General features: G+C 55.2%; 3 protein-coding genes across 9 annotated transcripts in view; 1 reads left to right on the forward strand and 2 right to left on the reverse strand.

Annotated features, from left to right (window-relative positions):
• Window positions 1–680: 680 nt before the first annotated feature.
• On the reverse strand, window positions 681–16834 carry PPP1R13L (protein phosphatase 1 regulatory subunit 13 like). 5 transcript variants are annotated; one of them, XM_025269328.3, is made up of 13 exons: window positions 16777–16834; window positions 10599–10679; window positions 10354–10499; window positions 9501–10005; window positions 9295–9393; window positions 9130–9221; window positions 8384–8834; window positions 6760–7214; window positions 4438–4569; window positions 4215–4348; window positions 3956–4122; window positions 2136–2335; window positions 681–1273 (listed from the first exon to the last, which is right to left on the reverse strand). In XM_025269328.3, exons 2-13 carry the CDS (start codon window positions 10651–10653, stop codon window positions 1235–1237), a joined length of 2475 nt encoding a protein of 824 aa, XP_025125113.3. In that variant the 5' UTR covers window positions 10654–10679; window positions 16777–16834; the 3' UTR covers window positions 681–1234. The 5 variants fall into 5 exon arrangements, with proteins under 5 accessions (XP_025125113.3, XP_044786683.2, XP_025125110.3 ...); XM_044930748.2 differs by lacking the exon at window positions 16777–16834 and adding an exon at window positions 15385–15618 and having other exon boundaries at window positions 2119–2335; window positions 10599–10745; XM_025269325.3 differs by lacking the exon at window positions 16777–16834 and adding an exon at window positions 15385–15606 and having other exon boundaries at window positions 10599–10745.
• Window positions 16835–17050: 216 nt separating this feature from the next.
• Window positions 17051–19727, forward strand: POLR1G (RNA polymerase I subunit G). Its single transcript, XM_006067514.4, has 3 exons — window positions 17051–17202; window positions 17690–17831; window positions 18005–19727. The coding sequence occupies exons 1-3, from the start codon at window positions 17169–17171 to the stop codon at window positions 19437–19439; spliced, it is 1611 nt and encodes a 536-aa protein (XP_006067576.3). The 5' UTR covers window positions 17051–17168; the 3' UTR covers window positions 19440–19727.
• The window catches only part of ERCC1 (ERCC excision repair 1, endonuclease non-catalytic subunit), a 49733-nt gene continuing 45576 nt past the window's right edge, over window positions 19561–23717 (reverse strand). For all 3 annotated transcript variants that reach the window (XM_025269329.3, XM_006067515.4, XM_006067516.4), the window contains 4 exons: window positions 21545–21644; window positions 20257–20328; window positions 19958–20026; window positions 19561–19669 (listed from right to left, as the gene is read on the reverse strand). In XM_025269329.3, coding sequence (XP_025125114.1) covers window positions 19616–19669; window positions 19958–20026; window positions 20257–20328; window positions 21545–21644 — 295 coding nt within the window. In that variant the 3' untranslated portion in view covers window positions 19561–19615. The remainder of the gene's footprint in view (window positions 19670–19957; window positions 20027–20256; window positions 20329–21544; window positions 21645–23717) is intronic.

Here is a 23717-nt window from a genome sequence, read left to right on the forward strand (position 1 = left end):
AAGCCATCGTGAGTGAGAACCAGCAGACACAACAAATTACAGAAGCAGACGGTCCCAAACTAAAGATGGCAGAACTATCAGACCTTGAGACCCCCTGGAGAAGGGGATGGCAACCCACTGCAGTATTCTTGCCTGGAGAATTCCATGGACAGGGAAGCCTGGCGGCTGCAGCCCATGGGATCACAGAGTCCCACAGGACTGAGCGACTAACATTTCACTGATTTCACATTCATGACTTTAAGCTTAGGTCAGCGCTCAGTCCTGCCCAACTCTTTGGGACCAAGCTCCTCTGTCCATGAGAGTTTCCAAGCAAGGATACTGGAGTGGGTTGCCATTTCCTTCTCCAGGGGCTCTTCCCAACCCAGGGATCGAACCCAGGTTTCCTGCACTGCAGGCAGATTCTTTACCGACTGAGCTACAAGGGAAGTCCAGTTTAAAGATGCTTAAAAAGCAGCAGCCAGGAATTTACCTGGTAGTCCAGCGGTTGAGACTCTGCGCTTCCACTTGCAGAGGTGTGGCACAGTCAAAAAAAAAAAAAAAGCATAGTTGAAAGAGGGAGGATTGGATTCACACGAGAGAAATCCCTTCCAAAGGGACTACTTTAAGATTGGTTTACCAAACATATTAACAATGACAAGCACTTATTAAGTCAGGATGGAATTCAAAGAGAAGGAAGTCAATTTCTGTGCAAACTACCTTTATTTAAAAAGAAAACTCCCCGTTTTGTTGTCACACCAGCGCTATGTGAAGGCACTCGACTGGGAGAGATAGAGCAGGGATGCTGATAGAGACAAAGACGCCCACGCCTCACCTGGCCCCTGAAGGCTGCTGGTAGATACGGGGCGCAGGTGACTCCCGGGGTAATCCAGTGGCGGTGACCCACTCCAGGCTCTGCTGGGATGGTGGGTTAGCTTGCTTTGGGGCTGCGGGGGGTGGGTTGGCAGTGGAAGTAGGAGGCACTTCGGATGGGACCTGATTTGGCAAATGGGGGGATCTCTCTTGCCCCCGATGATATTCCCAGCCCCACCACGACCTCCCACAACTAAGGCAGGCTTCTAAGTTTAAGGCTGGGGTTCTCGTTCTCCCCAGGGTTTCCGGAGAGCTGTTGGCAAGGTCCCCACCGCTGCAAGGGCTTGGGGGATACAGAGATATGCAGCGGGAGGGGTGGAGGAGGTCTGGAGCGAAGGCAGCTGCTGCTTCATCCTGTCTCCCTTGGAAACGTCCTTCTCTCCAGCTACACCTTACTCCTCTGAGGCTTCACCCTGGGGAAGAGCTGAGGGGAGACAGGCTCTTCAGACGCCAGGAGCTCCCACCCTTTCGCTTCACCCCAAATGTAACACAGTCACCTAATCCACCCCCCCAAACACGTGGGCCGTCTCCATCCTCCCATCCCTTCCTCACGGACCCTCTCAGCATCTCGCAGACCACACTGGAATCCCCCGGCAAGCACCAGATGGAGCCTTCCAGGTGGCAGCGGGCTGGATGAAATGGAGACTTCCCCATCGTAAAAAAGACGCCCGCCGCTCCCGCCCACCATGGCCGTCTGATTGGGACCCACCTGCCACCTATGCCCTAATTAAAGGCATCTTCTTGTCTCCCAGGAAAGTCATGAGACCTTCCTGGTCTCCTCCCCGTACCTAGCAGACTCTCCCTCAATCCTACCGCCATTACATTAATGGAGTCTTCCTCACCCTGCCCAGTGCAGCGTAACAAAAAGTTTCCATGCCGGTAACACACAAGTGCCCCCCCCCCACCCCAACACCAAACTGGGATTCTTCATACTCCTCTTGGCTAAAATACATTCTTCTTTACCTCTCCATGAATATAATTAGGGATAATAAAAATATTTGCTTGAGCAGAAACCAATCACATAATCGGGAAAAGAGCACCGGTGAGTACCCCTACGAAGTACTACCAGCAAGGGGTTCGTCCTCTTCTAAGAAGGGATTTTCCCTTACTTCCCCTGTTATTATAATGGTCTCTTCCTCACCTCCCCATGACAGGTAATGGACTCTTCTGACCGCCCCTCCACCCCTGTATAAAGGGCTCTCTCTCTTGCCCCTCTCCCCACCCCGAGGGATCAGCCCTTTCCTCAGACAACTATCAGGAGACCCGCACATTTCTTCTGGGCTCACCCCGAAGTAGTTACGGGGCACGTAGCCCTCCTGGCCGTGCAGCGTGGCCCACCACCAGTCCGTCTCCTCTAGTCCGTCCCTCCGCAGCACGGTGACCGAATCGCCCTCTCGGAAGGACAGCTCGTCCCCAAACTCCGCGCTGTAGTCCCAGAGGGCGTACACCACCCCGTTGTACATCAGCCCCATGCTCTGCTCCACATCTGAAACAGGAAATCGCAGGGATGGTCAGCGCCCGGTTCAGGGCAAGCCAGGAACACTCAGGGTCAGAGCCTGAGATCTGACACCAGCCCCACCTGGGGGAATGAGCCCCTATTAAAGTTCTGTGTGTAGCCCGGTCTGGAGGGGGGCGCCTGAGCTGCATTCAGCTGCTGGGACTGGAAGTCTCTAATGGGGTGCATCAGGCCTGGCCACAAACCCCCAGGGAAGGGTCGGTGTCCCCATTTCCTCTTATACCTGATTAGGTTCCTGGACCACTCCTAGAAATACAATTGTCTGCAGCTTCCCCCCGCCCCCGCCCCCCACGTAAGAGCTTCAGTCTCCATAGAGGACTCAAGCAGTCCTTCCCAGGGTACAGCCCTACTCCTTCCACGGAAGTGGTCCCAACGCCCCCTTTCCAGGTGGTGCTGTGCACACTGCGCACTTCCCACTCAAATGATGAAGTCTCCAAAGAGGATGTAATCGTTTTCCAGATAGTATAACCCACCCGCACCGACTCCCTTAAGTGGTAAAATGCCCAAGGATTTACCCCCTTTCCAAATGGTACAGTCCACCAGGCTCCCCCCTTAAATGGTCCAGTCCACCACACTCCAGTTTCTTCGCCCCTCCCTCCCTCTCCAGGTGCGTGGTCCAATCTCTACTGCAGTCTCACAGGACTCTCGGAGTCCAGGCTAGTAGGACGCTACAATCCTCGTATCTCTAGGCTCCGCCGACCTATGACAAAGGGGGTCACAGTCCCCCCTAACCCGGAGGTTACAGCCCTTCTCCTCTTCGGTGGAAGGTCTACTTCTCCCCCTCATCCCCCAGTCCCGGCCTGCCGCCGCTCACCGCTAAGGCAGGTGTTACAGCCCCCTGGCTCCCAACTACTTTCCGCCACAGCACAGCATGCTGTCCCGTAGTCCCTGCAGGCTCCCCTCTTACACACGCTGTCCCACCCCTACGTCCTACAGCCTGCTTTACTCCAACTGTGTGACGCTCCGGAGCCCACCTTAGGCTACAGTTGACCCCTTCGCTCCAGGCCCTAGGCACATCGCCATGATGCTGCCTACCTAGCTCCTCCCCAAACCTGTTTAGATGATATGATCCCCCCCTCCCCCCACCCCGGCTCCTGGAGATACATGGTACAGTCTCCTGTCTCCCTACAAGTGGAAGAGGCCCCAAGCCCCTCCCCAGAAGCCAGGGCCCACTCACCGGTCACCTGTGTGGCACTGTATCTCCCCCAGGTAGCCCTGGGCCAGGAGACAGTATAGTTGGTACGTCCAACTCCCCCACCCCCACAGATGGGAAGGCAGATAAAGCGGCGCAATCTCCGCAACCGCTGTCGTCACCACCGGTGTCCAGCTTGAGGGGCACGGTTGCCCTACCCCCCTTTCCCTCGAAGGTGGCACAATCTGCTGCAGTCACACACCCTTCTCGCACCTGCCAGGTGGGAGGCCCCGTCCGCCATCCCCGCAGGTGGTCCCTCCCGCCGGCCCCTCCTCGGTGATGCTGTCACAGGTCCGTACAGCCCCTTACCTCCCCAGGCATCCTCTCTGGGGAGCCGCGGTCGGCTTCCTTTCCCTGCCCAGTATCTCTAGCACTGGGCCCCTCGCCCCGCCTCGCACCTGCCAGGTAAGTGGCGCAGTCGGCGTAACCCTCGCGGTAGGGGTCGCACTTCTCGATGGCGGTAGCGCCGTCACTGAGCGTGGTGGCGAAGATGGCCGCGCCGTGCTGCACCAGCGCCGTGCAGATGGCCGTGTCGTTGCACGACGCCGCGCAATGCAGCGGGGTCCTAGGCGTGGGGAGGCGGGCATGAGCGGCCGCGCGGGGCGCCCCCAGCGCCGTCCCCGCCCCACGCCGGCCGCGCGCGCCGTCAGGGCTCACCAGCCGTGGCTGTCCGGGGAGTTGACGTTGGCCCCGGCCGCGATGAGGAAGTCCACGATGGGGTAGTTGGCGCCGCAGATGGCGTTGTGCAAGGCGGTGATGCCCTCCTCGTTGGGCTGGCTCGGGTCGTTCATCTGGACGGGCCGGGGGACCGGGAGGCTCATTCCCGCGTCGGGCCGCCTCTACCCTGCCAGCCCAGCTCTCCCGCACCCGCGGCACTCACCTCCTTCATGGCCTGCTGCACCACCTCCAGCTCCCCGGTCAGTGCGGCGTCCAGAAGCAGCACCAGCGGGTTGAGGCGCGCACGGCGGACCTTGCGCGGGGACCCGGCTTTCCGCAGCACCGAGCGCATCTCCTGGGGGACAGGGTGGGGATGCTTCAGTGGCTTGGGGGGCGGGTCGCTCATATACCCATTCCTTGGAGGGGGAAACAGAGGCTCGGGAACCCGGTGACCGCTCCAGGTCATTCACCTAGACAGGGCTGGAATTGGAACCCAGGAAGGTACAGAGCCTGAGTCCACAGGGCCATGGGGAGGAGGGTGCTCAGTTCTATAGTCTCTGGTTCCCTACAACACTCAGGGAATCCAGAGATTTGGGAATCTAGGGCCCTGAGGCTTGAGAGGAGGCCGGGAGACCATCAGGTTGATAACTATGGAAGCCAGATATTCAATTCATAGTTTCATTTCATTTAGATAATAAACATGTTTCCAGGTGTTCATTTTAGATGTTTGAAATTTGAATATTTGTCATACTACTCCTTCTGCTTTCCTATTTGTTATTTTCAAGTGTTCTCCTACAAAATTCATTTATTCTGAGCACAAAGCATTTGTGATTCCAGCCTTTGCTGTTAATGATTTCAGGATTCTGGAATCTGAAGATCCCAAGAGCCACTGATTTCAAAATTCTCTGATGTTGTTTCCAGTATACTGTGAGTCCAGAAATGCTAAAGTTGTGCCATTTCAAATTGCTGGGGACCCAGGATGTTGCATTCTCAAAATTCTGTGATTGAGAACTTGAATATTTTATGGTTAGAATTTCATTCCAAAAGATTGGAAGGAAATGCTCAAAATGTTCATCATGGTTCTGAGTGCTTGTGATTTTGGCCTCTTTATTCTATTTTATCTATTTCTTCCTAGTTACTATGTGTTTCTTTCTAGGTGAAAATGCTCACTTAAAAGAAAATCTTGTATTATAACATATTAGTGCCCTAATCTGTGATTTTTTTTTGAATCAATAAGTCTTTCATTTTCAGTATTGGGGACTTCAAGAATCAGTACAACCAGGGTTTGTGCTACTAATTTTTTACTTCTACTGTTCGCATCTTCAGTGTCCTAGGATTCTGAAATTTCAGTTTGAGTTTGTGACACCAGGATTTAATGATTGAATGCTGTGAGTTTTCAAGTTTCTCTGTGGCCAGGACTTTGATTCTACCATGAGGCAATTGGACCATTTCAAGGCGTTTTTATTCTTCCATTCTTGATTCAAGATCCTCAACCTCAGGATCTTGGCTGAGCCAATATTTCTTGGCTCCACCCTCAGGAAGGCCTAGGAATAGGCATTTGGGGGTCCACCTGGCCCCTACTTCTTCTCTGGGAATTGTTTCCCTCCCCCTGTCTATCCACGCTGAGCAATTAAGATTATTCCATGTGACTGCTCCCCACCCCCAGCCTAGATGCAGAAACCTGAACAAGATCAGCAGGAGACTATCTCCTGGTCAAATGATAACAGTAACAATAATGGTTAACAGTTAAGTGCCAGGCACTATCCTAAGCGTTACATTAATGTATTAAATTCTCACCGCAACTCTGTAGTTATTCTCATCCCCATTTTACAGATGAGGAAACTGAGGTCCAGGGAGGCTAAATGTCTGGCCCAAGGATGCACAGCTAATAAGTACCGTGTAGCTGGGATGTGAACCCAGGCAGCCTTGCTCTGCAGCTGGGACACTTAATCACGAAACCCACAGGCTTAGAGACCAGAGACTGGTTCTTGAAAATTTGAATGGAAGAAGCTCCGACTAGAGTCAAAGGACACCATGGACTTGAACTCAGAGGTCATTTTGATTCAGGGCTGGGTGGGCCATTTCTAGCCGTGGCACGGGCTTGCTGAGGTGTAAGAGGAGAGTGGATCTCCAGAGAAAGGGGACATGAGAAGCTGTGAGGCAGCTCAGGAGAGAAATGGTGACTGCCTTGATTCCAGCAGGCTGTTCAGATCCTAGAATAAACCCTCTGTCCTGCCAAGACAAGTCATTTCCAGGTTGGAAAACTCTTAGATTCCTGAAGGGAAGCCTACGGCAGGGACAGGTTACTGGAGAGGAGCAGAGAAAGTCTCTATATGGTCAAGACTTCCAGATGCCCCTCCATATATGTTCTCTTTCTTTTGACCCTTGGATTAAAAACTATATTTTCCAGCCTCCCTTGCAGTTGGGTTCCTGGCCAGTGGAATTCGGCAGCTGTGAGGTGTGCAATTTCCAGGTTCTGTCCTAAAAGGGAAGGAACACTTCCGTATGCTAAGTGGTATACCTGGGTTCCTCCTGTATTACTTACCATGCTCTGTGGCTGCTCTGGTGGGCTGCTCTGGAGAGGGGCTGAGGGTGGGATGGGAGCCGGTGGGGCTGGAGCAGGGGGCCCGGCCCTGGCCTCAGATCCCTCAGTGATGGGGGACAGCTCGGGCTCAGGGCCCCCAGGCCCACCGTGACGATGGAAGAGGCGGCTGATGATCTGTTGGTATTGCTTCTTGTGGGTGGGGGGCAGGGCTACAGCCGGGCTCTGCTCCATGGAGCCCCGGCGTTTGAGGGGCCGTGGAATCTCTGCCAGCACCCGGGCCACCTCCTCCAGCTCCGGCACTGACTGTGCTTCGGGTGGCAGCGCTGGCTGCAGCCGTGTGGGACTAAGGGGCCGAGTCACAGCACCTTCGTCTGTGTCGCCAACCTCCAGCACGGGCGTCAGCAGCCCCTCCAGCTCTGGCTCAGGTTCCAGATCAGCAGGAGGTTTGGCAAGGCCTAGAAGGAACAAGCGCCCCATCAGAGGAGGGATCCCTGGAGCCCCTCAAGACTCCCTCTGCACAGCTTCCAGGACCTGCCACCAAGGCCTGATTTGCTCTGTGTCTCCACGGCAGTTCTTGCTCTCTCTGGGCTACAACTTCCTTGGGTTGTAAATAACAGACAACTATGACCTCCCCATTCATCACACACTTAAGCTTGTGCCTTGTGCCTTCTCCATGCCTGTCTTACTGAATTCTCACCACTACCTTGTGAAGCTGATATGACTATCATCTCATTACTACAGAAAGGGAAACTGAGTCTCAGAGAGGGCAAGTCAGTTGCCCAAAGCCACACACCTGGAATTTGAACTCAGTTCTATCTCACTCCAGAATCTCTACTCCTACTATTATGATAGACTTGACTAAGACTCTAATCATTTCCTCTCTTAACATCTCAGGCAGACAATTGCTGGGACTAGAATCCTGGTATTTGATGGTCTCATCGCTGTTTCCTGCCTCTCGATCAGTTTCTAAAAGCAGGTTGAAATATATAATGCTTGTTCTTGTTTTTCTTTTTATAATGATCATTTTCTACATGATTTCATTGAATGCCCATCATAATCTATGAAGTAAGTATTATTCATCTCTCTTCACAGATGAGAAAATGGAAGCTCGTATGGGTTAATTAATTTATCCTGAGTCACACAGCATGTTGATCGCAGAGAGGGGCTCGAAACCCACTCTGTTTAAATCTAAGCCCTGAGCTGGTCTCACACCAAAAACTATTAATAATTATTATGACTACTATGATAGCTACTGAGGGCTTAGTATCCATCAGGCCCTATTTTGAAGCCTTTATAGGGATTATATAAGCCAATACCATACCCCAGTGAGGTAGGTTCTACCAATATTCATCTTTTCCACTCAAGGAAATTGAAGTCCAGAGAGGTTATGTAACTTGCCAAAAGTCACACAGCATGCAGCCAGCCAGTCTGACTCCTGAGTCCCTGCTTAAGCACTGTGCTATGGCTAGTTCCTGAGCAAACCCCCAAGCTCATCTGGCCTCGTCTCTGCAGGGACAGTGTCTGGAAACAGATATTTGGTTGTGATGGGTCCCCCAGCTGGTTTGGTCCCCAGCCATCTGTCCTCCCTTCACCCAGCCCTCCAGAACCCCCAGCGCTGACTCACCTTCACTTACAGGGGCCCAAGTCTGTTGGGGGGCTTGGGGGGCTGGGGCAGGGGCTTGTGGCTGAGGCTGGGGCTGTGGTTGTGGCTGGGGCTGTGGTTGGGGCTGGGGCTGGGGGGGTGCCTGGGGCTGGGGAGGCATCTTAGGTGGGGGAGCTCGTGAGAAGATGGAGGAGCTCGGGAGCATGGCCCTGCTGGCTCCATGCTCCCAAAAATCATTCTGCAGCTTGAATATCATGCTGAGGGGGATGGGGCGCTGGCGGGGGGCACTGCGGGGCTGCGGGCTGGAAGGAGGCATGGGGATGCGACTGACAGGCTGCCAGCTTCGGGGCAAAGTGCCTGACGGCCCCGTGGAGCCCAGTGATCGGCGGTAGCTGCCCACATCAGAACGCCTGTCGTTGGCCAGAGGGGAGACCTTGTAATTGCGGGGCAGAGTGGCGCTGGTGAAATTGTCCTGGGGGAGAAAGAGGGAAGGAAGGAAGATAGAAAGGGCTCAGATGGGAGGGCAATAGGCTTAAGGGGACGAAAGACAGAGGAGTGGAGGAAAGGACGAGGGAGGTCAAGGCAAAAGGCAAGAAAGGAGAGAAGGAGCGGAGGGCAGAGGAAAGAGGGAAAGAAAAGAGGGTCGGGGAGGGGGTGGAAATCCAGGATAAAGCCGGGGAAGGGTATGGAAACTGTGGGAGCAGCCAGAAAGGGGAGACTAGTCCTGACCCCACAAAACCCCTCCCCAAGTTTCTCTGGCCGCTCACCTTGCCGGTGGCCCCCAGCCCATCCAGGCTGCTCTCTCTCCAGGGTAACAGCTGCAGGCCTGGAGAAGCAGGCCGCGGGAAGACATCCAGACCTGTGAGGCGGGAATCATTAGGTCTGGGGGATGCCTCTCCGGCTCCCCCATCCTCTGGCCTTCCATCACTCACGTTCATAGCTCGCAGTTTGCGAGGGCTTCTTCTCATAAGCCACGTCCAGGTCGGACTCGTTCCAGGCTTTGGGGGGCCGCCGGCGCAGCGTTAGGTCGTCTGGGGGAGAAGTTGTTCATGAGGATCCCGGGTGGGGAGTAGGGGAAGAGAGGCTGGTCCCGGGCCCTGCACCCCTCGCACCCGCCAAGTAGGGCCCTGTGGTTCACCTTGAGCGCGCAGAGGCGGGGCGAAGGCGCTGCCGCCCGCGCCCAGCAGAGGGCTCCCAAAGGCAGCCGGCGCGTCGTAAGCTGAGGTCCCGGGGCGAGGCGAGGGCCCGCGCTCCGGGAAGAAGACCTGGGGCCCTTCCGCCAGGGGGCTGCCACGCGGGGAGCCGGAGCGGCCAAAAAAGTCAAAGGGCGTGGGGGGACCCTGCTGTCGGAGCGGGCCCGGTCGAGGGGAGGGCGCCCTGCCGTGGGGGCTGCCTGCGCCATCGAAGGCGCGGGGCCGGGGCGAGGGCGAGCGGTCTAAGCTGCCATAGGCGTCCGGCTGCAGGTAGAGCTGGGTGCGCGGTGACGACGGCCGGCCCTTCGCGGATAGCGAGCTATAGGGGAGCAGAGCTGGGGCGCTCTCCGAGCGTCCGAATGCGGTGTTTGCGCCGTCGGTGGTCGCCTTCCGGGAGGACCCACGGCTGCCCAAGGGCTCGGGGACCGGGCTGGTGCTGTACCGGGGCAGCTGTGGGGACATTGTGGGGTCAAAGGAGACGTTAGTAGAGGGTTGGTAAGTCAATCGATAGCGGTGATCGAGAGCCAACCCTGGAGAGGTAGGCGGGGCTGGAGATTCAGGCCTAGGGAGCCCTGCCGTCGGGGCTGGCGCCAGCGCACACAGTGCCTTTGTGCCGCTTAGAAAAAAGCCTCTTTTCTTCCGAGGGTCCTGACAGACGTCCGCTTCCACTGGCCCCCTTTATCAGATGCCCTTAAACAGCCCACAGCCTGCCCCATGAGACAGGCTTGCCTGAACTCCTGGCCAAAAGAACCTGACTTTTTGGGTGGCCAGGGTGGGGACCAGGACCCGCGGGCTCACCCTAGCCGGCGCTGCGGCCTGAGAGCCAAGAGGCGCCGCGGGCGAGTCCGACCACAGCGACTCCAACTGCTTGGTCAGTTCGTCCACCTTGGCCGCCGCCGTGTCCAGCTCCATCTGCTTCAGGTCCATGTGCTTCATGGCTAGAGCTGGGAGGGCGGGAGTGGCAGTGAGGACCGGGACCCGTGGGCCGCGCCCCGCCCCCGAGGGCCGCGCCCCGACAAGCCCCGCCCCCTACCCCAGCTCACACTGGAATTTCAGGTCCAGAATGTCCCCCGAACTCTGGAACGCCTCGCTGTCCATGGTGCCGGCCGGCCGGAGCGGGGCGCCTGCGTTTGGGCAGGCAGGGGCGGGGGAGAGTCTGCTCAGGGCCCGCCTACAGGGAACCTGGGGCCCTAAGGAGAGCGAGGGTGCCTTTACTCTCCTTTTTCCTTCCACTGGAAGTTCTATGCCTCTCCATCGCCCCTGCTGGGAAATGCCAACTCCTGCAAAACTCTCTGGCTCAGGACAATTCACTCTCTTTACGTGACTCCTTGTTCATCTCTGTCTCAGCCTTAATAAAACTGGATCATTCCTTCAAACATTATCCATTGACCACCTACTATGTGCCAGGCATTATAGTGAACAGAGGTTGCAATAATAACTATCGATTAATGAATGGCTCCTAGGGACCAAGAGACACTGTGCTAGATGCTGGGGATCTTTTTAAAAATAATGATGGTGTTGCCTTCTGTATGTGCCTACTATGTACCGACTCAACGGACATGAGTTTGAGCAAACTCCGGGAGATGGTGAAGGACAGGGAAGCCTGGGGTGCTGCAGTCCATGGGGTCGCAAAGAGACACGACTGAGCAACTGAATGACAACATCATGTGCCAGGACCTTTGCTAGTTGCCTGAGGGTTTAATGAAATAAAACAACTATTTATTGAGAGGTCACTGTCACCTGGAATTGTACCTAGTGCTTTACACCCAATACCTTATCCCGAGATCAAAACCTCCATAGCAGGCATGGAAGTGAGGCTCAGAAACATACATTTCAGATCACCCTGCAAGAAGTCAGCATACTAGGTTTCACATCTGAACCTAACTTGACGTTCTGGGTCATTTCGGTCAGTCTGGAGGGGCTCCAGAGGACAGGGGCCACTCAGCTTCCTCTCCCCAGAGTCCCCGCCCAGAGCAGACTCAGCGTGTTCACATGGGCCCACCGTCAACAGAAGAACTGGGAGGTGACCAGGGGCCACTGAAGTCGCCAACCCAGTGGGAAGGAGCCAGGCCCCCAGGAACCAGTCTGGCCAGCACCACCCCCATCTCCATGGTAACCGCCACACCCGCCAAGTCTGCCACCTCCCTACTGCACCAACCGGCGGCTTAGCTTTGATTTGGGGTGCAGGCGTGGGCAGCAGGGCGGGCTGGGGCATGCTGATTCTGGCTTCAGTCTGGGAAGCCTCGGAATAGAACCTGTTGGGGCTGGTGGCTCATTTGGGTGTGTTAGGAGTGTGTGACCTTGGACTCTGAGTCCCCTCCACTCCTTGGGCCTCAGTTTCCCCCAACTGTGAAAGGAGGAAGCAAATCAGCTATTCTAAGGAGCCTCCTTAACCCCTCAGAGCCCTAGATTCTGAAATTATAAGGATCTTGAGGTTGTAACTAAATTCCTACAGAACCTAAAACCCTCCGCTTGAGAAGTCTATGGTTTGAAAGTTCTGAGTTCAAGAGTCTATCTTTGGAACATTCTAGAATTCTCCACTTTGGCTAGCCTAGATTTCTCTGTCTTCCTGCACCAAGTTCTACCTATTCCAGGATTCCAAGGTCCTAAAAGTCTGGGTGAACGTCTGGTTTAGTGGAGCTGCTGAAAGCACAGTTATGCTATGCTATGCTAAGTCGCTTCAGTCGTGTCCGACTCTGTGCGACCCCATAGACGGCAGCCCACCAGGCTCCCCCATCCTTGGGATTCCCCAGGCAAGAACACTGGAGTGGGTTGCCATTTCCTTCTCCAACGCATGGAAGTGAAAAGTGAAAGTGAAGTCGCTCAGTCGTGTCCGACTCTTAGCGACCCCATGGACTGCAGCCTACCAGGCTCCTCTGTCCATGGGATTTTCCAGGCAAGAGTACTGGAGTGGGGTGCCATTGAAAGCACAGTTAAGGAGGATTCAAATCTGGTAGCACCACTGACCCACTTGACCAGATAGCCTCAGTTTCCTCATCTGTAAAATTAGAATCAATAGCAGTTCATTTCAGAGGACTGCTGTGAGGATCCAACTGGCCAGAAAGTGCAAGAGGAATTAAGGTTCTGAGAATTGAGGCCTCAAAAAGTAGAGACTATAGGAACCAAAACCCGGCATCTTTTAGAATCTTAGAGATACATAGGAAACACTCTGTTAAAATATAAAAATGAACTATCTATGCTACCTCCAGGGCCAGCATTCTGGTAGCGAGTGGTTCTTTCGGGGAGTTTCTGATTCTCAAATTCTAAGACACATCCCACGCTGATATCCTCTGGGTCTAAGGAAATGCCAGGGCTGGGCGTGGAGCCGTCCCGGGGCTGACGCGGGCGAAGGGGGCGTCGGGGCCTCAAGGGGGCGCTCCAGGTCACGGCACGACCCCAGCTGGGAGAGCAGACCTCGCCTGAGCTCAGACACTGGGAATGCGCGGCGGGCCCAGGCAGGTGCAGCACCTCCCGCGGCAGGGGGGCGGGGACCGGGCGGGGCGCAAGGGTGGCAAGGGCCGCGCCTCTGCTCGCGGCCCCTGTCCTCCACACCCAGGTCCTCTCCACCGGGCGCCCCTCTCCTCCGCTCTTAGGTCTCTTTCCCCACTATCTTCTGCACCCCAGGCCAGGTTCTTTGGAATTAAAAATCAGGGGAGGAGGCGGAGGTCCTGGAGGAAGCATCCTCCGTAAGAACCGGGTCAGAGTGCTAGGCTGGACTGACAGTACCCAGGTTGGAATCCTCCGAGACAGACGCTGGGAGCCACCCCCCCACACACACATCCCCGCCTTGGGACTTGGTTTCCTCCTCTGTGGACGTCTGTGCAATGAGCTTGGGCCTTCCCAGTCTTTCAATTATTTAGCTTCTGTGTGCCTCAGTTTCCTTAAGTGTATAATGGGAGAATCAATACCTTCACCTCAATAGAAATGTGACGTTTGAATGACATAATTTATGTACAGAGTTTAGAACACTGCAGGGCACGGAGTAAAGTTCACATGGATAAGATTCCTAATTCCCAGGCCTGGGAACAGACGGAGAGCTCAAAACCCAAAGTGACTGTTTTTCTCCGAAACGGCCCATTCAGATCTTTCTGAGATTCTAAAAGCCCTGAGCTTTGACCCTTCCGTCTTGACTCCAGTCCTCGGATTTCAGAACCCAAACTGTGGCCTCTATGACTCAGCTTACCCCCTCCTCTCCACATAATGGCTGCATTGTGCAAGCCCACCACCACCAATCCCATCCCATCTTCTCCCCTGCTTTCCTGAGTTCTGGCCATCTCTAGTTCTGGCCCATTCCAGGGCATAGGAATCCCTGGAAGATTCCAGACAGAAGGTGGCAAAAGCTGAAGGTATCGCCTTCACTCCAGCCTCAGTTTCCCCAATGGAACAAAGAGAAGTCATTCCCTGGGGTGGGATCAGCAAACCCCAGTGGAAGTAAGACCTTTGGGCAATTGCCAGAGACTTCTGTAGACGGTGGGAACCATCTCTCTACCTGCCAGCCCTCAGCCTGGCATGCTGTGAGCTCTGCCTTGGCAGCCACGGTTATTATTTTTAATTTCATCCCAGGCTATCAGCAAATGCCCTTCAAGCCCAGACGTTAGGAAGTTCTTCCCTCTCTCACCAGAACCCCCTGCCTCCCCCACCCCCTTGTATAATCCCTTCACGTGACACATAGGGGTGGAGAGAAGGGGGAGTCTTGGGAGGGAGGTGCTGGGCGTCTGCCCTCCCCCAGCTTCAAGGACAGACACACACCTCCAGAATTAGCCTCTATCCTCCCTTATCTGCCACACTACCTCAGGTCAGACAGATGGGAGGGGAGGTGACATTTCTCACCTCAGGGTCAGGGCCAGGAGCCCTAGGAGAGAAGTCAGTCAGAAAACCCGGTGGGAGGGGATGGAATCCTGACGCCCAAGAGAGCTGTGTGGAAGGGGGAGGGCAAATCCTGACCCCCCAACACTGCTGCCACTGTGACCTCTATGACTCAGCTTACCCCCTCTTCTCTGTATAATGGCTGTATTGTGTCCAGCCTTGCAACCACCCCCCCCCTCAACCCCACCCCACCTTCTGGAATTCTGCCCTGGAATCTAGAACCCTCTTTGCAAATCCCAGATATTTCCCACCTTCAAGGGGTAATAGGAGGTTCCCCTCCCCCGCCAGGGGGCGCCCTGGGGCGGAGGTCCCTCTGGTTAGGCAGGTCTGACGCCCCGGTTAATGACAGGTTGGGGATCGTGCAGCGGCAGAGAGAAGGTTGGAGACCTGCCCTAGTCCTCCCCACCCCAACCCCGGTCCCCACCCCAGAGCCAGAAAGAGGGGGGAACGCCGGGGGCACAGTCTTCAGAGGGACCGAGGGTGTTAGTTCTGATTCATTTCAGGAACCCAGGTTCCACTATCCCCACCCCGTCCCTAATTCTGCTCCCAGACCTAAAGACTCGGTCGAAAAGGCAGCTGAAGGGTGGCAGGGATGGCCGCCCATTCCAGAGCCCCAGCAGTCCAAGTCTCCCATTTCTCCCCAAGAGATCCGATATCCCAATTCTACTCAAGGATTCAGGATTCCTAGAGCTCCCAATTCGAGAGACTGAGGACTCCCAGTTCCGAACCTCTCCCCAGGACTACGGTGTCCGCTCCCACCCGTCCAAGAACTCAGGCATTCGAGCCCCCTTTCCTTCTGCCCAGTAAAGCAGGCATCCAAGTTTTAGCCTTCTAATGTCCCTGGCGTCCTGCGCACTCCCAATTCCGCCCTGGGACCTGGCATCTTAGCCTCTTCAGGACCCTCCCAGGGACGCGAGTCTCGGGCTCCACCAGAGCCGCTGAACCCAAGGGGGTGTAACTCACAGATCCGGGGCAGACTTTGGCACCGGGGGGCTTCCTCCGGCTCCGGCTCCGGCTGCGGGGAGCCGAGGACGGGGCGGGGCAGGCGCCGGGAACAGGTTAGACGACGTGACTCCGACCAGAGGGAGGCGGGTCTCGGAGGGGAGGGGGAGTAGGGGGTCGCCTCGAGCACTTTGGGACTTGTAGTCCCGGAGGAGCGGGACATAGCCGGGTACGTTCCCATTCGAACTGACATAAAGTCCATTTCACAGACAGGAAGGGCGAGGTCGAAAAGCCAAGGGTGACCTAACTAAGTAAACAGAATTCATACTCTCACCTCGCTGTGGTTGCAAGAGACGAAATCCTGAGTCCCTGCCCCTCCCCTCCAGGCTCAAGAAGTTTCCCACTTCTTGAATGAAGATTTGGACACCACCGAAGAGGCAGAAAGTTACAGAGGCTGGGGGAGACACATATCCCGCCCCCAAGGCGAGAAGAGGGCCTCGCTAAAATTAGTATCCCCTCGGGTCTCTGAGCCTCAGTCTCTCTATCGGTAAAAAGAGTGGTTGGGATCTTGACAGAATTTCGCAGCTACAGCTCACAAAGTTGGAGGCTGGGACTACAACTCCCAGCAGCTTCCTCGACCGACGTCCGGCGCCACCCAGTCTCGTGTCCTCTGGGAACTGTAGTCCCGGAGCTCTCAGGGGCGGCGCCCGCCTGTCTCGCCCACGCACGGGAAACTGGAGATCCTGGGAAGAGGCAACCCGTCCTCTTTGCCTGACCCTCCCTCCGCTCTGGGTAGCCGCTGGCTCTCTGAGAAGGTGGGCGCCCCAGTTCTAAAGTAGGATCCGCAATCTCGGCAGAGGGGGCGGGAATCAGCGCTGACACACCGGTCAGGAATGCAGTCTGGTCACCCTGTCTAGTCACCGTCCCGCGGCTGCGCCCGTCTCCCCACGCGGCACGATTCCCGTGGGAAGGGACGTGGGCGTGTCCCCCAAATCTGCGTCCACGTGCCGCTGTTTACACGCGCCCAGGGACGGGGCACTAATCAGGACTTCTACTCATTCTCCCTTCCTCAAAGCCTTTGGAAATGCCCCCCACGTACGAGACTAAATCCTCGAGGGAATCGACCTGTCTCTTCTGGCCCACTGCCCCTCCCCCTAGTCCGCACCTCCTCCCCCCCTCCACGCGTGTCCAGCTCGGGAGCCCGGAGGCTCCTCCCCGGGATCCACAGGCTCCTCCCCCTGTATTTCCCGCTCCCCTGGAGCCCCGAAAGCCCGCCCCTGGCTGGTAGTTAAAAGCCCTCATTCCTCGGCTTTCCCACCTCTCCCAGTCAAGTTCTGAACTTCCGAGGCATCTGGGCCTCCCTAAAAGGGTTTGTAACACTAAAACCACAGTCCTGCACACCTGGACCCTTACCGGTCTCTTTAAGGATTTCAGACCACTCGATCTTCCTGTCTCTTTAAGAGTTAGAGCCTATGAATGTGGCGGCCCCTTTAAGGCAACGTTGGACCAAATCATTTCTGAAATACTGTGGGGATTCCCGCCGGGACCTTGTGCAGCTCTAATTCCTCCCCACGCCCCAGACAGCGAATCGGCTGCTTTTTGGAGTAGACTTTCAGTAAAAGATGATTTTTCTCGCTTCTTGGCCGTGCACAAGTGGAAATTCCCCCTAGTTATGCTCACAGAGAGAGCGGGCTCCGAGCGACACCTCCCGCGCTCCCGTGCCACATGAACGGTCACAGACGAGGCCCCACCTCTGGTTTCACGTGGTCGGCGGCGGGGCCTGAGTTGCTTGGTCTACCTGAGGCATGGGTCCAGGGATGGCGGGAACCCCGTCCGGCAGTGAGTTGCTTCACGGCGGGCCTACAGGGTGCAGAGAGATGGCTGGCGGGAAGAGAAAGGGGCGCCCTGGAGCGTTCGGACGTAAAAAAAGAGACTTCTTCTGAGACCGGACCATGCTTCTCTCCCCAGTGGCTAAACCTGGGGGAAATCTAGAAGGGTTTTCCTAAGGAAACCAGAAATGCCTCTTCTCAGCTGCTACCCCCGTCTCACCAAAAGAATCTGACCAAGCGTAGAGTGTATCCCCCGGAGGATGGTGGGGACGGGGAGGCATTCAGATAGAGGATATTTGAGGGTCGGGGGGTTGGGGGGATACTGGTGGGGAGAACTAGGATTGGGATGGCGGATATAGGCGCGCCTCTGGGGAACAGACAGGAGAGAGGGAAGGCGTGGTAAGAGGATTGGGGCTCTCAAGAAGTTGAGACCAATGGACCGATAGGCGCGCCCTGGAGGACTGGATGGGCACAAATGACCATTTCCCCTTCTGCAGGTGCTGCTCGGTTTTCTTGTCCCCCCAACTTTACTGCGACGCCCCCAGCCTCAGAACACAGTCGTTTCTCTTTGGAGGCATTGACTGGCCCAGATACAGAGCTGTGGCTCATCCAGGCCCCTGTGGACTTCGCCCCAGACTGGTAAGAGGTCCCACGCCAATTCCGGGGAACATTTCTCACCCCAGTGGCTGAATGAAGTGGGGTACTTAAAGGGGCTTTCTTGGGGAACCCAGAAATGCTGCATCTCAACTGCTGTCCCCTGTCCCACCAAAAGAATCTGATCAAGCTTCTGCCCTCCTCTTTTCAACTTTCAGCCTCAATGGACGACTCGTGCCTCTCTCTGGCTCCCAGATTGTGAAGGGCAAGTTGGCAGGCAAGCGGCACCGCTACAGGGTTCTCAGCAGCAGTGGCCCCAGAGCTGGAGGAGAAGCAACCCTGCTGGCCCCCTCAGCGGAGGCAGGAGGGGGACTCACCTGTGCTGTGGCACCCCAGGGCAGCCTGAGGATCTTTGAGGGTCCCCAGGAATCCCTTAGAGGGACTCTACTGCAGTCCATTCCTGCAAGTCCCCCACCACAGATCCCCCCTGGCCTGAGGCCTCGGTTCTGTGCCTTTGGAGGCAGCCCGCCGGTCACAGGGCCTGGGTCCGTCTTGGCCTTGAAGTCCCTGGCCTCAGGGAAGAGGAAAAAGAAGAGACACTTTCCAGAAGCCTCAGTTCCTCAGGAGGCAGTGAATGAGCATGGGGCCCTGGAAGTGGACACAGCTTTGGGGTCCCTGGAGCCGGATGTGGGGAAGAAGGAAAAAAAGCACCAGCTGAAAGAACTGGAGGCGACAGAGCCACTGGCAACAGAGCCCGTTGCTGAGAGGCTGGAGCCTTCAGGAGCACTGTCCCCATCCACCACTAGGAAGAGGAAAAAGAAGCCCAAAGAGTCTGTAGAAATGGTCAAGCCAGAAACAGGGATGCCAGAGTCCAAAGAAAAGACGGTGGAGGAGCTAGAACTCAGGGTTAAAAGGGAGCCTCTGGAAGAGACAGTCCTGTCCCCCAGAAAGAAGAGGAAGAAGCAGAAGGAGCCAGGAGAGATGGAGCCGGTGGAGGGGACAACAGCGGAGTCTCAGCTGCAGGTGAAGATGGAGCCACAGGAGGAAGCCATCCCACTGCCGTCCTCAAAGAAGAAGAAAAAGGAAAAGAGGTACAAAGGGATGAGGGAGCCAGGGATGGAGGCGACGGAGCCAGAGGTGAAGCCTCTGAAGCTCGCAGGGGAGGTGATGGAGCCTGACCTGCCACCTGATGTGCAGGCACAGGCTGAGGCAGCTCTGGGATCCCCCAAAAAGAGAAGGAAGAAAGAAAAACAGCAAAATGTGATGATGGAGCCAGGGACAGAGGTGGTGGAGCCACAGGCAGAGGGGATGGAGCCCGAGCTGCCAGGTGCTGCTGAGCCTCAGGCAGCTCTAGCATCCACCAAGAAGAAGAAGAAGGAAAGAGGGCATCTAGCGACAGAGCCTGGGACTGAGATGACTAACCCCCAAGGCGAGATGATGGAGCCTGAGCTGCCAGATGAGGGGCAGCCTGAGGTTAGGGCAGATCCAGCATCCACTAAGAAGAGGAAAAAGCAGGGCCAGAAAAGCCAGGTGCCTGAGGCAGCACCCCAGGAGGAGATGCCAGAGCCCCCGCTGAATCCCGAGTCTGGGCAGGTGGCTCCCAAGGGACAGGAGAGGAAGCGGAAGAAGAAGCCGCAGCAGGATCCCATGTAAGTGTCCTCCGGGGAAACCGATGACTGCAACTCAGACAAGCTGAAGGTGGCCACCTGGGCCATCAGAAAGCGAGAGCAGAGAACCCCCCTCCCACTGACCATACCAGCACACCAGCCAGAGCTGGGCCAGAAAAAAGTGCTTTATTATTACACCGAAGACCTCCTTGGCATCTGGGGTCAGTGGGGCACTTTCAAGAAGGGCTCGTGGAAGACATCAAACAGCCTTCGGGCCTGGAGAGGGGGGAAGGAAGAAAAGGAACCCGTCATTAAATGAGCCATTTGTTTGATACATTGGAGTGGGCTTCTGATTCTTTTTCTCCTCAGTTGGAGGGGACATTGTGGGGGCGAGCAGAGAAGTAGTCAGATCTAGATTCTATTCCAGACTGGCTGTGTGAGGTTGGGCTGGTTCCCACCCTCTCTGGGCCTTCTGAAACCTCAGAACTTTGGAATCTGCAGTCCCATTTCTTTGGGGCTCCCTCCTGCCCTTAGCCCCTCAAGCCCATTTCCCCAGGCTCTTACCTTCTGGGGTCCCAGACCTGGGCACAAGGACAGATCTTCCCGGGATGCAGCTATAAGCTGTTCCAGAGACTGAGGAAGGTAGAAGTGAGTGGTCAGGGGAAATAAACCCAAAACCTCCCCTGCCCCCAGCTGCTCGGTGGGTGTACAATATTCCGGAGGGCAGGGAGATCCTGCAGGGGCCGGGGGAGGCAGGAAGGATGGGCAGGGGGCACTGGGAGGTAGAAGGAAATAGGTGGGCAGCTCCCTCGAAAAGCAAAGCAGGTAGAAATGTAAATCGGCACAAGGGAATTGTTCCTCACCCCAAAAGTGGTCAGGAGGGTCTGACTGTCCGTTTTGTTGACTGACTTGACGGTGGTCAGACATTCAGTCACCTGGAGGGAAAGGAGAGGGGGGCAGAGGTGGGAGAAGAAAGGAAAACAAGACTGAGCCTCTGAGGGCGCCACTGGGTCACTGCTGTGTCCCTAGGCTGCTCTGCATGCAGGAAGCGCTCAGTAATGCTTTGGGGGTATGTTTTTTGATTATGTGTTTTGATGATTAAAAGGTCATCTCAGAGTGATCCCCAACTAGCTGAGAGGGTGCTGGTCATGGGATGAGAAGATAAAAGTCATTTATCTTGAGCTGGTTCTGCCCCGGGGAAGACTGTAGGCTCTGAAGTTGGACCTGAGTTCAAAACCAGGCCCCACTGCCTTCTCCCTGTGAGACCCTGGGCATAGGAACTGACCTCTCTGGGCCTACATTTTCGAAAAATGGGGGTTCTCACAACACCCTGCACAAGGGTGGCTGGGGGCATCCTCCATTACCCTATCATTGGAGCCCCAGTTCAGTTCAGTCAGCAAATATTCTCTGAGCACTCCCTGAGTGTTTGGTGGTACTGGGGACACGACAGGTCTGAGACAGCCCCAGCCCTGCCCTCCTGGAGCTCCTAGTCCACTGTGAGAGGGAGATCAGTTCCAGACACAGTGACCCAGATGGGCAGGGCTGAGGGAGCCCAGTGGGGGCACTTGACCTGACCTGGGGATCCCGGAAGACTTCCTGGAGAAGGAAGCATTGGAGCTGAGATAGGGGAAAGACCAGATCAGGCAACTAATCAACAGAAGAACAGGAATGGACACAGAAGTGACAGAATGAGGAGGTAGGGGGTAGGTGGGGCTGCCGGGTCAAACAGGCAGGACCTTGGAGAGTGTGGTGAGGGTACTGGGGAGCCATGGGAGGGTTTTGGTGTTTGTTTGTTTAATATTTATTTGGCTATGCCAAGCATTAGTTGTGGCATGCAGGAGGTTTAGTTGTGGCTCTCAAACTCAGTTGTGGCATGTGGGATCTAGTTCCCCAACCAGGGATCGAACCCAGGCCCCCTGCATTGGGAGCTCAGAGGCTTAGCCACTGGACCAGCAGGGAAGTCCCCACCCAAGGGTTTTGAGCTGAAGAAAGCAGGCTTAGGAAGACCCTGCTAGCTGCTGTTGGGGCAGAAGTGACTGGAAGCTGAGGGTGGGGTTGAGGGGGGAGAGGTGTGACTTGAGATCAGGACTGCAGCTCAGACCCCCAAAGGAGCTGGGGGGAGGCCCAGGCAGGGAGGGGAGGGTGCCTCACCCGGGAAACGAAGTCCTGCTCCAGCTTCTCCATCAGGAGATCGGCTGGCTTCTGCTCGTAGGCCTTGTACGTCTCCAGGTACCGCCCGGCCTCCTCGGGGCTGGGGTGAGACATTCGGGTCAGGGGAAGAGGGCAGGAGGGTCATGTTTTACATTAATTTCATTTGCTGATGCTAGAATTCCAAACTTTTAATATAGAGAAACGAATGCTCTCAACCTTGCCTAAATGTCCCCTGGCAGTAACCCCTGCTGGGCGGGCACATCTTGACAGGTCTTTTCTAAGACTTATGGCTAAGGGCCATAGCTTGGGAGCCTGACCAGTGGGGTTCAGGCCCCACTTCCCACCTGAGTTACCCTGGGCCAACAATTTTTCTCTCTCTGGGCCTTGGTTGTCTCACCTGTCAAGTGGGGTGGATGCTAAGTTCTAAGTGTTAGTCACTCAGTTGTGTCCGACTCTCTCCAACCCTATGGACTGTAGCCCGCGAGGCTCCTCTGTCCATGGGATTCTCCAGGCAAGAATACTGGAATGGGTTGCCATACCCTTCTCCAGGAAATCTTCCCGACCCAGAGATTGAACCCCAGTCTCCTGCATTGCAGGCATATTCTCTACCGACTGAGCCACTAGGGAAGAGGGGTGGATGCTAATGACCATTAAACAAGTCCACACGCTTAAGTGCCATGCCTGGTGCTTAGAAGCCTATTTAAGAAATGTTAGCTATTCTGGGAGGGAGGTTTTATATGCAGCACACCTTCAAAAGGAAAGTTCTAGAAGCTGACTGCTGCAACTAACCTCACAGTCACCATTCATGTTTCCATTAGGCACTGGGTTTTTCTGACATGTAATTAACTGTCTCCAAAGTAGTTGAAACAATAAATCACTAAACGGGCCTGTCTGTGTGCGGAATAGAGGAACCCAAGTTTATTCACACCAGGAAAAAGCTGGCCTTTTTCCTCAAATGTTTGTCTTCAGGCATTTTCTTAGCCTTCAAAGTCTAGCTAGAGGACAATGTTTGTTGATTAAACACTAATTTATATTCTCAAAAGAATACTCATTTTTAAAATTCTGTGTCTTTCTGTGGGCTTTGTTGCTTTTGTTCTAGTCGCAGAGGGGACTGTTATTGTTCTTAATCATTTGTCCAGGACATGCTGTATCCACTTCCTCAATTTCACTTTTGTTCCCCAGTACAATGAGGACACTCTTCCACATCGGAAGACAGAGCTCGACCCCATTTACTTTTTAAAAAATATTTGTGTCTTTATTTGTCTGTGGCAGGTCTTAGTTGCAGCAGGTAGGATCTTCAGTTGCAGCATGTGGTATTTAGTTCCCTGAGTAGTTCAGGGTTCGAACCCGGGCCCCCTGCCTTGGGAACACGGAGTCTCAGTCACTGAAGCACTAGGAAAGTCCCTCGACCCCATTTACTTAATGGGTCCAAAATATTCCCCAGTTTGGATATACAGACATGGGAAATACTCCCCGTGTGGGGGCCTAGCCGCATTCCAGACACCATTCAAAGCCCTTTATCTTCAGAAGCTTTTGGGCTCTCTTGAGAGATCTTGTAAGGCAGTTATTTTCAATCCGTGACAATGGAGGGGGAAACAGACGAGTGGGGTTGAGTCACTTGCCCAAGATCACACCGCCGGGCTCCCCATACGCCACTGTGCTACCTCCCACAGCAAAGAGAGAGCAATTTTTCATACTTGCTTCTGTTTTAATATATAACTAATACATAAGCACATTTTTCTAAGTAGTCAAAAAGTATAGCGGTGACATAGCCCTAGAGAGGACACAGAATGACAAATACATGTACCCTTTGACCTCAAAGCCCATCCCTGGGGTTGGGGGCAGTAGTGGGAGGGTTGCTGTAACAGCGAAACCCTGGGAGTCAGCCCAGTGTCCGCCATCAAGGGGCTACAGGCAGAAGACTACACAGCTGGAAAAGAATGTGGATTCAGACTGTGAGTAGTAAAGTGATAGCAAATGAACTACCAAGATGTGAAAAGACGTGGAGGGGAACTTCCCTGGTGGTCCAGTGGCTAAGATTCCATGCTCCCAATGCAGGGGCCCCAGGTTCAATCCCTGATCAGGGAACTAGAGCTCACATGCAAATAAGAGTTTGCATCCTGAACTAACTATCCCCCATGCTTCAGCTAAAAGAACCTGCATGCCACAACTA

Source organism: Bubalus bubalis, chromosome 18 (genome assembly GCF_019923935.1).
Source record: "Bubalus bubalis isolate 160015118507 breed Murrah chromosome 18, NDDB_SH_1, whole genome shotgun sequence".
Lineage (NCBI taxonomy): Eukaryota > Metazoa > Chordata > Mammalia > Artiodactyla > Bovidae > Bubalus > Bubalus bubalis.